Genomic DNA, 16,277 nt, shown 5'->3' with positions numbered 1-16,277 from the left:
CATTTCTGTGAATGCTGAATCCTTTCCAGAAATATTGCCTAAAGTCTTTTTCTTTCCCTGCCTATGGGGAAGCACATCTTTTTGTAACTACAGGTGTGCATACCTGGGATAGATAGCTCACTACCATCTGCTCCACCTGTTTCTCCCTCACTCTAGAATAGTGTCCTAAGTGTTCTACAACAGGTAAACCAGATTAAAATCATACAAACCACAGACTCATCTCTTACCTGAAACCGAATTGTAAGAACAGATGTGCCTAAGACAAGAGTCAAGTTAAAAGGAATCTGACAGTGTCCAGAAGCAAAGAACAAACTTTGCCTCGAATGCAACTATCAAAAGATCTTACTTACCGCATGCACTTTTCCAAAACCTCTCTCACAAATTTGGGTTTGGGCTTTTCAAGGTCCTGAGTAAGACAATCTGACCTATCAAACAACAGAATGCGATAGCTTTTAGCAAAAGAATTTGTGCTTTAGTCTCTTTTTGGCTTGGTCAAACAGGTACAAAACAAACTGGAGTGCTTTGACACTTAGTTTTACAGTGTAGGTAATCTTAAGAGAATGAGGTAAGTTTATCGCCATTTCCTTACTGGCTATTAGCATTCTTGGAATCTCATCTCTGTGCGATATATTTTTAAGTAGCTTCCCTTCACCCACCAGATTAAAAATAATTTGTGCTTACGGTTAGGTGGCCTTCCCTTAGGAAAATGGAGCCTTGTGTGATTTCACAGCCTGTTCCTCCCTCACAAACGCATTTTAGATAAAGACAAGTCTCAAATACAGTCACTTGTGAGCTCAGTAAAAAATGGCAGCTTGTGAGAGAAACCCACAGAAGTATTGCTATCAAGGAACAGCCAGGCAAAGAAAAATCAGCTCTTTGAAGACTGCTGCCTAGGCAGTAAACATTAATGTATACTAGGATAGCCAGCAGGCACTTAACTCCACAGGAGGACAACACAGGAAACTTAAGTAAAGCCACAGAAATGTATCACAAGAAGGACTGCACCCCTCTCCACAAGGGCACTTGGGCAGACCAGCTATGGAAAGCATGTATGGTAGCAACCTGTGGAAGTTACTGTAGGGAGGACTTAACCCCAAAGAGATCTCTCTCGCTACATGGGTGCCTGGAATGGAAAACTCAGGGGAACCTGTGGTTAGACATTGATGGAGTCCAGGGAGCTCCTGCTAGAGATGTGAGGTTTTTTGGCATGGTAAGAATGGATGGCAGGGCCAGCTCTGATGGAACTTCGGGCGCTAGGATTTGGGGCAGAAGGGAGACAGATCACAAGGTCTCATGGATAAAGGTTATAATGAAAGGTTTAGGGTAAGACAGAGAGTGACATTACAGAATTAATACAGGATAATCCAAGTCAGGGCAAATCATTAAAAGTAAACTGGTGAATCATTTTGGAAAATTTGCTCGCAACTGACTGAGGGTGCAGGACAAATTAAAGAAATCACATTTCTACTTCCCTTGTTTAGGGAACGCTTACATTGGCTTGAGATTTATCACAAAGTTCACCAGGGGCAATACAGCGACCAAAGAGATTATCAAAATAATCTACCCCTGAGTAGTGGTGAACAGATTAAGAAGATCTCCAAAGAGCTGGAGGAAAGCAATTAACAGGGCCACTATGCTGTGATACTTCCTGGATAAGTTTGAAATTTTAAGGTTTTTGCAGTATCATGTTCGAATCAAAAGGAGAGAAACTTACCAATCTTCCCAGCTCCAACGGAACTGGAAGTTGCTCAAGTGGTGAGAAAACCAGTTAATAAATCTTCATTAAAAGAAAAAGAAAGCTCCATTAAATGCCAGAAGTGCAAGAAAACTTTCAGTTGAGATTTTCTTACAAATGCATTCTACTTTTCAAAGGCAAGCCTAAACTCTAAAGCATTAAAGAGGCATTTATATTGACAGATACAAAAGACTGAGTTCGGAGAGTCAGAAAGAAGCTTTTATGGACAAATAGCCTGTTATGTTACTGCTTCATACAAAGAGATGACCTATTTAACTAACAATTAAATGTAAGCTTACTGTGAATATGCAACTTTCACATTTTTGGTTAGTAATTAACAGCTCTCCTACACAATGCAGACTTCACTCAAAGGGCAAAATAACCACCACTCTCCTCCTCTGGGTGGCACATATGCCATTAACTCCACTTCCAACTCCCCTCCCAGACCACTACGGAACAGGCATAGTACTAGATAATGGAGTACTACACAACTGTGAGCAACTTTGAACACAGAAAAGTTGCCACCAATCTTTAACCGTCCTGTACAGACAGCTAGAGTTGTGACCTCTGGGGGAGTGTTTCTGGGAAGGAGAGGCAAGCAGTCAGTCCTCCACTTTCTCTTTAGACTGCTCAAAGCCAGAGCCCAGAAGACATTCTGAATAGCACCAAGAAGTTCTAACAAGGATTTCTGACCACTCTTTCCATAGCCTCTTTATTTTTCCTGTACATTGGATACTGAGGAATATTTTCGATTGTCTCGAAAACACGTTTACCTGTCCACACATGTTGTATTCATTGTATCTAAACGCATGTAGAGCATTTCTGTGGCTTGTGCAAGCTGAAAGTTTCTCATTAAGGTTAACAGAAAAGCACTAGGTAAGTCAGATGCTATTCCTTTCAGTTTTTGAACAGAATGTCATCAGCTTTTTGTACTGAAAGCTCCCTGGGTCTACTCCAAAATCAGGTAAATCGTAGTAAATCCACAGTGGAAAAAATTAAGCACATAGTGAGTTCTACCCTCCAATCCCAGTCTGTTTTTCTTCCATTATTGCAACGAAACTGTCGGCTTCTTCCACAGAAAGCCAGAATTCGCATCATGCAACAAACAAAACTGCACTGAAACAAACAGACACCAACATCCTTATGGAGCACTTCTGTAATCTCATCAGCCTAGCTTCACGGGCTGCTGTCGATACTTATCCACAAACAATCTTTGATCACCAACAAACGCTTGAGAAAGTATGTCTACACTGACTTTACCCAACAAGGGCTTTATCCTACTTACGATGTCCCTATTAACATTAAAAACTTTCTGCATGGACATCCACCCAATTCTAGAAATAGACTTAGGTCTCATCATTGAGATTATGTGATTTGCAAACAGTGAGTGGTATCATGAAGTAGGATGAAAATCTGGGCATGAAATTACGAGTATACAGACATCTGTTAACCTCCTCCATTCTGTTAACCATCCTCCATTCTCAGAGTCTGCAGCTTGATCTAAAACGATGATCTAACATGGTCTAAAATGACAGCAAAGTAGGGGCAATGTAATAGCCAGAATTATCTGGAAGTCATGCCTCTTTCCTCAGCATTTAGCCACCCTGTCTGAGCTGACAGATGATTATTGACCTTCTGATTGCTTCTAGTGGGAGCACTGAGCAGGAACTCAGGCAAGGTCCTTTAAATCATCTGCTACACTTCCTAGTAAAAGAAGAGTAGGAGTACTCACACAGTTTGTTAGAACAAAAGATCAAGTCTGTCACTTCCTTTTCTTCTCAGCCTTTAATGTGTCTGTGACCATGCCACTCATAATCCAGACGTAAACAGGCTGCAGTGACAAACAGGAGTATTGTATTTTATCCCCTCACTAAGACAGCCCTTCTTGAGGTCAGGGGAAGTACCAGAACATTGTCCAGAAAGCTGAAGAGCCTTGCCAACTTGGCAAATCTAGACCTGCGCTAAGTGGGCTGTGCTATGCTTTCATGAGTGTTACAGGCAAAGTTTCATGCAGCTGCTGTAAAATATTAATACTGTCAGTATTTATTGTTATCCATCATCTACAGAACAAATGAAATAAAGACTGCATTTTATAAATGCCCTCCAGCAGCACAGAAAGGATACAACTTGTGGTAAAGAGCCAGGCTGAAGTTTGCACAGTTCAATCAGGAGCGTTGTGTACATGACTTCAATGTGTGGTGGAGATGGAAGTTGAAACAATTCTGCAAATATTACCTGTAGGAGAGGAAGGCACAGAATCAGACCACAGTCCGACGTGGCCTGCACAACCCTCAGCTTCAAAATAGTGGCCACCAATCTTAAACAATTACATACCCAAAAATGCTCATATTATTCTATCAAGTGCATGTTCTGGGAAAAAGAGAGAAGAACTTATAAAGGTAGCGGTAACGCTACACTGTACTAAAACAGTCCACTCTAACTGCCCTTATCATTTCATACTAATAAAACACCAGCATTATACATCTATTATGTCTGACAGATACACCACATAACTGTAGAAACAGGCATAGTTGTAATAGGACCTACTGCAGTGCTACCACATGATCTGAGAAAAGCAGAAATCATCTGATGCGGTTAAATAATAAATATAAATATTAAACATATTAAATGAAGCCTAAGCATTTAGTAGGAAAGACTATTTGCATTAAAATTACATTTATATCTTTTCTATCGTGTCCTCTTTTCTCCTATACAAAAACTTACATAAATAAAACCACAACTTGCAACTGAAAATTACAACCACCACTTAATAAAACAAAAATAATATGCTCAGTACCCCTTGGCAGAGGATCCCTCTAAGAAAACTGAAAACAATCCTGCAGTCAGCATTCATGGGTTTATTTTTAAGTTTGCCTATAATAACAGCATGTCAATCTTTAAGGGCTCCGGAAAGACCATCATTGTACAACATTCATCTCTGAGTCTCTGTTTATTTTGCACACCATTCTCAACTAGATTTAAATTATATCAAAGGAAGCAGGAAACTTTGATTCATTATGGTCGTCAATTTCCTCTTTAACTTTAAACTTCTGAATAAACATGGAAGAATTGAAGCTTAAATGAGTAAGCTTTAGATAATATTCTTCCCAGTGTGAGAAATCAATGTCTGTGTATAGACTCCACAAATGGCACATGAAAACATTTACTAGAACTTGTTATTCTAAGGAAGGACTTGAAAGCATGAAGAAACTACAAGGAGCTGGAGAACCTTTCCATGACAGTATAATTTGGACGTTCTTAAGACACATATGGCAAAAAGGCACGGGGACCCTGTTAGATAGAAAACTGCTCCTTTTCTCAAGATAGGAAATAACAACTGGATGATCAGTCATTTTCTGTTTGAGATACTGCATAAAACTCTATTTGTGATATTGATCATCTGTTCATTATCAGATGTTCAGATTAAGTGTTTCAAACTGGCATACCATACTTGGTGAAAATAATATGGCCACAAGAAAGATCAGGACGCTGATGATCTGAATGTCCGAACCCTGTTAGGTGTAAGCTGTACCAAAAGCTGTAGGAGCACAACAAGGCACAGCAGACCAACAACCCAATGACACTGCCCTGCCCAGACATTCTCTGTTCACAGCTACCAGAAATATCCACGTACGCGTCCGTAAGAAGCTACTGAGAGAAAGGTGCCACATTTCAGTGTTTCACACAGATTCCAGGTAGCATGGAGCATTCTGTGCTCGACCTGACAAACTACAACATGAAGCCTCAGGGATCTCAAAAGTAGGCATACTTGTGAAGGTACTGACAACCACTGTCAGGCTGCATTTACTTCTGCCCAACTGTTATGTTCTGAACCTCAAATAACACTTTTCTTTATTTGTTAGACCATGTTATTTCTACAGTTCTGTGACTTAATGCAAAAGTTAATGCAAGTTCACAGATTAAACTGTTAAACTGTTGTTGAAAGCAATGTATCACTAAGTCGACTGTTAAGAAAGACCTTACAAGGGAACAGTAGTAAGCAGACTAAACAGAAGCCTGAAAAAAAGTATGTTAAGCCTTAAAAACTCTGGAGTTTCATTAAAAGTAAGCAGTCATAGACAAGTAATGAAGTTAATATTCTAAAATAACTCAAAATTGCAAGAAAAAGGAAGTTATTACAGCAATAGTAAACAAATTCGTACATCAATCTTGCACTTTTCCAGTAATTTCATCTACACAAACCTTTGCTATTTTCACATCCTACAAGTTTCCAAATCAAAGAATTTCCAGGGCCTTTAGGTAACTTACTTCATCAGGAATTGCAGTAACTATTTGTTGGCATTAATGCACAGCTGAGCATAAAGCACACAGCCATATACAGCACCTGAAGATAAGACCACTGAAGATACTTTTATGTTAAGGTAGAAAATTATTGTTAATTTTAAGATTCCTCTGTTCTGAATTCAGAGTACAAAAAGAACTAGCTGATTAAAAATAATGTAGCTTGAAAGGAGGCAGCAAAAGAAAAACCTATGCTGCTTTTCTGATACACATTATGGTTATTTAAAATTCTCTAACATGGAGGATGCCCCGGAGGAAACACACCACTATTTCACTGCAAGTTTGTTTCAGGGCCAGTAGAACAAAATCATTTAGAAGATCCATACATAAAATCATGCAGAACAGCTGAGTCTGGCTGGATATCAGCTAGTCAAAAGCCGTCTGCATAAGGTAGGGTCACCTAGAGCAGGTTGCTCAGGCCTGTGTCCTGTTAATTCTCCAAGGATAGAAACTCCACAACTTCTCTGGGCAAACTCTTCCAGCGTTTAATCACCTTCGCAGTAAAAAAAGATTTATCTTATGTTTAAATGGAGTTTCTTGTATTTCAATTTGTATCTATTTCCTCTTGTACTTTAATTCAATTAAAAACTTCAAAAGTTTGAGATATGCCACAGCCTGGATTACTAGTGCACTACAAAATTTTGGTAGTTGACCAAAGCTCCCATGCATCAGGTTAAAATGACAACAAAAAGCATAAAACTAACACTCAACTGTATATAACCCACTCACTTAAAAGCCATTGGTTGAATTCAAGAAGGTTCTGGTTGACTCCCAAATTAAACTGCAATTTAATGGACCTATCATGGAACTAACTGGGACATGTTACTAGTGAAATAATGGAGCTATGAAAGAGGTTATCTATAAAATCCATACCTCTACTATGTGGTAGTTCAAGGGGATCTTGTTATTTCCTGGATAACTCAACAGCTGTGCAGCACTGCAAAACCATAGATACATCTAGTTCAGAACATAATGCAGCAAATGTGATGTAAAGATCAAGTAACAAAGCTACAGAAAATTCTTAATTCTGGGCAAGAGTTCACACAGAAGCAGCACAAACAAATCAATAATCCTTCCAAAGTCTGTCCATAAATCCACGGCACACTTAAAACAGAAACAGCACAAGAACACACCAGCATTGCCTAAACTATGGTTTGTAATGATGTATTTTATCTCTAAGTAGTTACATCACTTGAACACTATACTGCTACACAAAATAGTTCTGCATAAATAGTCATGGTGATCTGCAATTCTGGCATGCATATATGAAAAGGAAAAAAACCCTCTGAACAACAGATATTCAGAATGACTTGAAAGCACAATTAAACTAATAGTTTTTAGAAGAAACTCTCAGGCTTTAAATGCTTCATCTATTAATCAACTCATTATTACCTATCATTTTTACAAAGCAAACAACTGCTACTTCCTTGATTTTATTTCTACCTCTCTGGCAGATCTTGTATCTCCCTCTAGTCTTTTACTTTCCTCTGAGAATTAACAAAACCTATCCCACTAACTGCAACAACCCTGAATTACTAGTTTGTGCTGAGTCAAACAGCTACAACCAAAAAACTTTGACATGCCGTTACCAAAAACATTGTTTCTGCCTGTTTTTTGCATACTATACAAAGTTCGCTGGTTTTCATTTGGAAGCATGACAAAGCCAATTACCTGTGGCAAACATCTCGGTTATCAGTGACCCACATCAGATATTGCCCAGGCAGAAATTAAGAAAACCACCCTGACTGCTTGCTGGCACAGCTCAACTCAAACTGATGAAGTCTGCTGGCCCTGCAATGACTCTCCAGAGCAAGCTCAATTGTCTTTGCCATGTAATCCCAAGAGAAGAATGCAACAAGGAGGAGCAGGAAGCAGAAGTGTGTTCATAAACACCAGTGTGCAGTCAGCTGCAGATGAACTAGCTCAAGGCTCACTGTGCCCCAACAAATCAGCTGCTTCAAAATTCTAGGAAGCGTAACACAACCACACTCTCCACAGTGCTCCCATGAAGAATAAGGTGTGCCTGCGTATTTTTTGCAGCACATCCTGTATTATCAAGCGATTCCCTTCCCAAGGAGCCACTGTACCCCTGCATCATACAGACTTTCTATTATCTGGATATTACAGACCCACAGTATTCCAGGCAACCTGTAATATAGTTAAATGTAGTAAATCAAGTTTCATCAAATGCTCTAGGAAATGTTTAATCTTGAGCTCTTGCCTAACCAGTGCAGGACTCTGCATATCCCTGATGGCACCGAAGCCATGGTAGCATCTAAAAAGCGCCAGGGCCCAGTAGTGCTAGGCTCTTCCTACCAAGTCTTTCTCTCTTTCCAGTGGGATTTGATGATGCAGTGCAGGTTCTCTTCTATTACAAATCGTTCAACAGAGTGGCTGCCAGGCATGACAGGGCCCTGGTAAGAAAGAATTAAGACTCATGAAAGATCACTGCTAATGCTACAGGTAGCAAGCTACCCTACATACTTTTACAGGTGGAAAAATAGTCCAACTTCCACATAAACACAGTGAGGTCTCAGCTACCCTGTATCCTTCAGGACTGAGAAACTGGTGTGACATGGTTCCACACAAACGTCAGACTGGTGTTTAAAATAAAATGAATACTAGGACTCATTACAAAAAGAAATGGGAACAAAATTAGAGAACATGATTCTAAGTTCATGGAGCATCCACTTCTTCCTTTGCTCTATGAAGCCATCAGGCAGGCTACCAACATGCAGCCTGGAAAAAAAGTCACAGTTGAGCTGGAATACGATAAAGAAATAAAGCCAGGAATGGCCAGAACAGAGTGGAAAGAATACACAGTCACGGTCTTGTTCATTGCAAAAACCAGGAACCAATAAATGAAGGTAAAAGGCAAACTTAAACCAAAGGGAGGTATAAAAGCACTCGGAGAAAGCAGTATATATTATTTTCCTATTCCTATACACTTTTGTCTATATATCTGCTGTTGACCAATGCTGGAGGCAGACTGTTGAGACAGATGGATCTTTCACCCACTCCAGTTAAGCACTCCTCTGTTCCACAATATGCATCAACAAATTTTAACAGATGAGTAAACAACAGTCTTTATACATTACAACAAATACCTATCCTGGAAAAAGACTCAAGTCACCAACTTTATGGAAGGAAAGTCTAACTCTGTGAATGTAGTTTTACTAGAAACATTAGAGAATTCAATCAACATTGTCATTCTAAATGAAAGCATCACAACATCTCACTTCCTAAATTCTGCCCTTCACAGATTTGCTTTGTACGGTAACTTGGTCACCTAGTTCATTTCTGCAGAAATACCAAAGCAGAACTGGTGCTGGTCTTCAAACCACTCACTATCCTGGGTGAGGGGACATCACATTTTGACCAATATTGCCTCAGGAACCTAACTGTGAAATCCGCTCACCATCCCCCCCCAGCAATCACATACCTCAGGGTCATCTGTGTAGTCAAACATCCTAAAAATAACCCTTGGCATCGGATACACCGAATCTTCAGTGTGAGGTGGAGGAGTGAACGGAGGCAGATTGTGTTGCAGTGCTTCACAAAGAATGCTGTCAAAAGCCAAGTAGGGTCTCAGAATGTGTCGTTCCTGCCAACGGTCTTTTTTCAACTTCTGAATCTGAGACCAAAGGCAGTCTAAATACTGAAAGAAAAAGGTAAGAAACATCAGATGCACTGAATCTCGTAATAAAGCTGGCAGCTCCCTGAACTATCAGAGATGTAAATTCCATATTCCATTCAGAAAAAAACAAGCAGTTTCTTAAACTGCTGTTTCAGTAAAGCAAGAAATAATTTAAAACACCAGAGCTGCTCCTAATTCCACACAACATTGTGTCAGTAAAATTTAACTGCTGGCAGGTTTTTAAACACCCACAGGCAGCCCAGGAGTCCGAGCATGATGGCCATCCTTTAAATCTGCCAGTGAAACTACAGCAGTGAGCAGTACTTCAGCCACTGCTCATTCGTGGTATTCAAACATATATAATATCAACATTAAAACTGGTAAGACATTCTCTAGGACTGCCATGCTGTTCCCAGAGCAATCAAAACTATCAGCTAATCCATATTCAAGACAAATACAATACTATCAAATATTAAATACCCTTGCTGTGGTTTTCAACACAACTGTGAGCATTCTCCCAGAGATGGCACAGACACCTGTGCAACTGGCAATAGTCTTGCTTTGTTTAATTACTCTCTTACTAAAAGCAGTCCAAGAACTCTGGAGGCCTGCGGCCTTACTGAATGCAAGTTTCAAGTTATAACAGGTGCAAGAAATGTCTTTATATAGAAGTTTTTTGCATTTACCAAAATTATCACACTATGAAATGGGAACAAAACTAGTAACAACTAGCACCTGAAGTGAACAGTCTTGTTTAGAGTACTCTGGGTAACACATGGTCTCAAACATATTCTGCTAATGTCTCCTCTATTGAACTAAATAAGGAAATTCAGATATTGGGCACGCAGAATATTCACGTTGATAAATCAATCATAAGCAGACAGCCTATCTCTCCAAATTATGATTAACAAGACAATTGTTAAGACTGTGATCTAATCAGAACAATGAACAAAATGTAAGAGAGCCATGTTCCAAAACTTCCCAGAAGAACAATTTAGATCTCACTTTCCAACTAACTTTGTCCTCAAACTTAGGGGAAAGAAAAAAACCCAAGAATATCAGAAAAGGCAAATTCATCCCCAATCTAGCCAGATGCCACCTTTCCCCTCCAGTATTTTTGGCTTAATTGTGAAAGATGGCGTGGCAACTGCTGCACACGGTTTCTACATATTTGTTCAGCACTTCCTAGAGCTGAGAAAGCAAAGCCACTACAAAGGTTTCTTTCTTGCAGAGCGAAAACATTAAGGGATAAGTAAGGAATTATATTCTGCTTCTCACAAAGGTCCTTTTAACATGAAGCCCTGCATCTGCAATTCCAAAGCAAATACTACAATTTACAACCATTCCTCACTTCATAACATTTCCTCAGGGGCCTGTCAGTGAACAACAAAACACTCTCCTACTCATGCCATACAACTTAACATTTAGTCCCAAGACTTAGAAGATAATTCCTCATGCAGAACTTGTTAGAATTAATGACAAACAGGAGACAATTCAAAGCATTAATAGTTTTGGAGGTGCCTTTTAACTTCATGATAAAAAAACACCTTAGTAAAAAATTGTTTTTCAAACTTTCTGAAAGAATGGAATGCAAAGACCACTCACCTCTTCTTGTGGATGTGGTTTATCAGCAGTCCAAACTTGCAGCATAGGTACATGAATCTTCTGGCGGCGTCTGTTTACACAGGAAAGAAAACCTGACCTTTAGAAGACTAATTTAGGGCAGCAGTTTTTTCTTATAGCGAGTGTAATACTATTTGATCTCTTCAGCTGATAAAGTCTACAGTATATAAAAACCAGGTTTGTGATTACTTAAAATATCTCTATTATCTATCTTGACAACAACATTAACTTGAAGCACCTAGACAGAAAGCAGTCACGCTGCAGAGCACTAAAGCAACAACCTATCAGTATTCATAGCACACTTACAACTGCAGCTGCTCCAGCATGAGCAGAACAAGTCTAGTCCTAGGATATGTTGAAGGTCAAGACAATAAAACTTTTCAGATTCAGAAATCTCTCCACCTATTCTTTTTCAGGGTTTTTCTTCCCTATAGAACGGTTCAGATCTAAGACTTTAGAATACTTTTAAGTGAGCAATAATCAAAGCTATTTATCCATACTTGAATACCAAAAAGAGTATTTTTAATGGGTTACTACTTACTTCAAATAGCTTTCTGTCTGAGACAAGAGACGATCCATTTCAGCATCCTTTTTCTCATATAACTCCTTTCCAACCCAAGGTAAAGATGACAGAAATGCAAACATATACCAGTCACATCGTACCTACAGGAAAGAAATATACTGGAATCTAAGTATACAAGCAAGCTCCAAAAGATTTTGTACACACATCCTGTTTTAATTTAAATTAAAACATTAGCAAAACTACTATTTTGGGGGGATGTAAAGACTAGCAGCTAAAGACTGGATTGGCAAGCCATGAAAAAAAAAATTCTTGCTTGAAATGTATCATTTTTAACTTGAACCATGACAAGCAGACTTAAAAAATGGCATCATTTCACAGTCCTGCAGATTATCGATACAGCAGAATAAGTCAGGCACTATGCACTTGCCAAAGTAAAGTAAAATTAATTAACTTCAGCTATAAAGGACCATACTTTCTTACTGCATGCATGTATTTTCTAATTCAACAGGCTCCTTTTACTTACACTAAGGAAATTGCACAGGACAGTCCATTTAGTTTGTTATCTCTAAAATTTCCCTGTTCTAAGCATAAGTAAAGAAGCAACTGTACAGAAAAATTGTGAAAACAGCACTATAGGAGCCTGCAGATCTTTTGCTTACTTGGGGTACATCTTCCTCCTGTGTCACACTCACAAAGTTCTCAAACATAGCTACCATCGAAGGTGCAGCTATTACGTGACAATTCACAAGATCAGACAGAAAACGAACCTAAAAAAGACCGAAAAATTGTTTTAAACGAGTACTTTTTAAACTGACTGCACAAGAACAAATAAACATTACTTAAATGACTAAAACAAACCATCAATGAAAGTACAATATTCATTCAGTACTACAAAGGCAGAAATACTGCACACTGTACAGACCCACCTTTCAACCCTGGAAAACAAGTACCATAAGTGCTGCCTAATATATCATTCATTATAATGTCTGTAGTCTGTTTCACTGAAATAGCATTGCAAGGATAAAATTTCCAATTAAGGAAGGGTGGGAAACGCCAGCATGCAATGACATGCAAACTGATACTACAGAAAAAAACCCCTTGTGCTTTATCTACTCTAAATGGTACCAGATCACTAAAATTACAGAAGTGGAAGGAAAAAACCTTTTAAAAAGCTGAAGATGGACTGATCCATTGCTTCATGAGTCCAGATACGCATCAGGAAACAGCAGTGCTTGCTGAATCTGTATGCCACCATACATGATTAATTTGTGTAATTATTTATTCATAAATACAGACAGTTTCACAGAACGAGCCTATGTAAAAACTGCTGGCATTTTCAGGTTTCAGAATGTGACAGACTCATTGCTTGCTGGGAATCAAATGGCCTTATTTGCCCAGGAAGAAAAAAAAGCTCCACGGCAGGAATATATACTTGAATTGGCTGCACTCTAGTAAGAAATCCAGACTGTCAGAAGTGGGAGTTTAAGTAGAAAACATCTGGGGCAGAGCAGTGCCCTCCCCACCCCCTTTTTTTTTCTCTTCCCTATCTCTTGATTTGCATCCTGCCTTCAGACTTAAACAAGGCCCTAGTAGGACCCAAGCACTCCCAGTATCACCACAATCTTTACAGACAACATGGGCTGAAATTCTAGCAATTAAAATCTCGCATATTTTTTCTTAAAGGCTCATTTTTCTTAAGGGCACATTCACAAAATGTAGTCCAAAAACCAACACAGGTATTTTGATCTGAAGGCAGATCACTGGGAAGAAATCTTGGGAAAGCAAGTTGGGCTAAGCAGACAGTTCAGTAGTCAAAGAGCAAGTGCAATAGGGAAAAGTACCAAACTCTTACTTTCCAGATATTCATTGCTCTGAACAGACTTCGAAAAGTCTTTGACAAAGCTGAGGAAAGATTTCCACTGCCACTCCCATAGCTGTTACTCTCACAAGGCATTTGTACATGAGCGTGACCAGAGAAGGTGAAGCTGAAGCCAAGGGGCAGCACATTCAGAGTTATAATGAGGATTTTATTAGCAAAAGTGTCCCACAGTTGAACAGCAGTCTCTTGACAAAAGACACTGAAATACTAGAACCTTACTTTTCACCAGTGGGCTTCAAAAGAAACTGGGGAGCTTGGCACTGGGCTTCTCAATCAGACACTGCTGAAGTCCTAATACCTTTTTGCAGACAAACTCTATTATAAGCAGCAAGAGCTGAGCAAACTGTTTCAAAGACAGACAGCACTTAAAACTGCCTGCTTGATCTTCATCCCTCATTAGCAGAATGAAAACACAGGCCTGATAACAGCCATCCAATATAGCTTTTAAGAACCAGACTGTTCATTTTCTTTTCAGGTTTTTTTTTTTTCCATGGGAGCCACAAGAAGATCATACACTTCTGAACACAATAAAAGTGCAAAACTTTAATCTATCTTTTACATTTGACTGTAGAACAGGCAGGGAGGAAGCACTCCGTTTACTGCAAATTAATTTGTCATCAGGAAAATATACAGTTGGAAGTAAATTTTGCAACTGTAATACGATTTCTCTCCCCTGAGGAAGGAAATACTTCTCACATAACACATTTCCTCTTGGTATATCTAACAGGGCACTGCACGTTGATGCCAGAAGAGACTAATACACACTGAAAAGCCCAGCTCTTCTGAAACAAAAAGATGAAAGAAGGAGGAGAGAAAAAGGATAAGGAAAAATGTAAAACAAACAAACAAAAAAACACTTACTAAATGCACAGCTTCATTATACATATTGACTTTCAGACATTCTTTAAGCTGACGAATCATGGCTTCTACAAATTCCCCACCAAAATTGTAGTTCCTGGCATTCAGCAACCCAACTAGTGTCGTGTAAACAGTAAGCTTTTCTGGTAACAGACGTGCACTGACACAGAAAAAGAAACATGGTGTTAGTTGTTTATTCGTCATGTGCCAACTGGCAACTGCATAGCATCTTAGAATCTGCTTATTGTAAGTTAAACTTGCTCATGAAGAAGTAAGACAAAAGTCCCAGCGTGATCTTACAGTTCTATCCCAGAGCTAATATTTTACAATCTTTTTTTGCTTTTTATTTATATCTAAGCGCTGAGTATTCCAGAGGGTTGGCCAAATAATATAAGTAACAGAATTTATGCCACGATGTAAGAAGTTGTTTTAAGTTCGTAATTTAGAAATCATTTTATTATACAACATCAGCAAGATTACACAAGAGGCGTACACATTTTATGCTATTAATTTTGATTCCAAGTTTCTCAAGTCAAAGTAACTCATTTTAAGCACTGCATACGGAAGACCAGGACCTACTATAAAGAATTAATTTTCCTCAACCATTTTTGTGTGCATGTAAGCTAACCCTACACTATCAGAAGTGTCTTACTGCTATAGGAAAAAAAATTTTTTAGTATTTGTCTTATATTAACAAACATCGCTACAGAATAGAATTAAAATATCTGCAAAACCACAGCATAGGCTAGAGCTGGAACACTCTCCCTCTTCAACACACACCTCCTTCATACTTCTCTTACCAGCTACCACAGACCCTGCACAACCCCTCCCTCAGACACCACTCAGTGACCCTGACAGAGAGCACCCCTGCTCCTGCACTTCGCTAGGGAGAGGAAGGGGAGCTGTCAGCCACCGAAGAGCGGGCTTTCAGCTCTTTGTGTTCCAGCTCCCCTCCTCCAGCAAACAGGCTTACAAAGACATGAGCATCTCATTGCCAGAGAAGAGGAACAGGCAATGAGAAAACAGCACAGGTAATAAAAACTAAGTAAGCGTTAGCAGCCCATAGCTTCGGTGCTCTTACGCATTTCATTGGCAAACAGGATATTGCCCGGCATCACTGTGTTCTCACTGCTACCAAAGAGCAGCTCTGCGGTTTCTTCTATCGGCTTTAAGCCTTTGTACATTTTTCAAGTCAAAGCAATGTAAAGAGGTATTTTCCTTGAATTATACCTAGCACATAATAACCTTATTTCTCTACTTCTTTTGTTTGTAGTAAAACAAAGTCTATGTTAAAACAAAACTAAAGCCATTCTTGGCATTTAAACTACCTTAAACACTTAAACTTATGCATAGAAAAGAAAGCACCTCCCAGGTTCCCAGACCTCCTGCATACATACACAGTACATAGTATTCTTAGTATCTTGCTTTTGTAATTTGGTAGATCAGCTTCCAAAACACCAGCTAGGCCCTCCAAGTTGCTCTCCAAAGAGGAATTACTCTAAAATAAATAAAAAAAAAAAAGATTTATCATTAACCAGGCAATATGAACAAGCCTCTGACTCTCACGTGGAAGACGAGGAAGTTGGGTGACAACATCCTTTTATGTCACCTCCTTTTTCAGAGCAATGATTTAGTTCCGTTAGCAGTAAAGAACCGCTTTCACTTGCCTGAAAGAAGGAGCAGCTACTCCTCAGAAGAGCTGCATCTGATCACCCACCTC

At 39.2% G+C, this 16,277-nt stretch overlaps 1 protein-coding gene across 4 annotated transcripts in view; it reads right to left on the bottom strand.

Moving 5' to 3' along the window:
- The window catches only part of NCBP1 (nuclear cap binding protein subunit 1), a 29,603-nt gene that overhangs the window by 12,408 nt on the left and 918 nt on the right, over nucleotides 1-16,277 (bottom strand). For 3 of the 4 annotated variants that reach the window (XM_059833475.1, XM_059833477.1, XM_059833478.1), the window contains exons 3-14: nucleotides 15,955-16,055; nucleotides 14,561-14,717; nucleotides 12,480-12,587; nucleotides 11,839-11,960; nucleotides 11,280-11,349; nucleotides 9,480-9,695; nucleotides 8,354-8,451; nucleotides 6,911-6,974; nucleotides 3,860-3,970; nucleotides 2,509-2,573; nucleotides 1,715-1,777; nucleotides 351-425 (exon numbers count right to left, since the gene is read on the bottom strand). In XM_059833475.1, the coding sequence (XP_059689458.1) occupies nucleotides 351-425; nucleotides 1,715-1,777; nucleotides 2,509-2,573; nucleotides 3,860-3,970; nucleotides 6,911-6,974; nucleotides 8,354-8,451; nucleotides 9,480-9,695; nucleotides 11,280-11,349; nucleotides 11,839-11,960; nucleotides 12,480-12,587; nucleotides 14,561-14,717; nucleotides 15,955-16,055 (1,250 nt within the window). Of the gene's footprint in view, nucleotides 1-350; nucleotides 426-1,714; nucleotides 1,778-2,508; nucleotides 2,574-3,859; nucleotides 3,971-6,910; nucleotides 6,975-8,353; nucleotides 8,452-9,479; nucleotides 9,696-11,279; nucleotides 11,350-11,838; nucleotides 11,961-12,479; nucleotides 12,588-14,560; nucleotides 14,718-15,922; nucleotides 16,056-16,277 lie in introns of those variants that run through there. The other variant, XM_059833479.1, reaches the window with a different exon arrangement.

This window comes from Gavia stellata, chromosome Z (genome assembly GCF_030936135.1).
Source record: "Gavia stellata isolate bGavSte3 chromosome Z, bGavSte3.hap2, whole genome shotgun sequence".
Classification (NCBI taxonomy): domain Eukaryota; kingdom Metazoa; phylum Chordata; class Aves; order Gaviiformes; family Gaviidae; genus Gavia; species Gavia stellata.
This window is presented reverse-complemented; position numbering and strand designations above follow the sequence as displayed.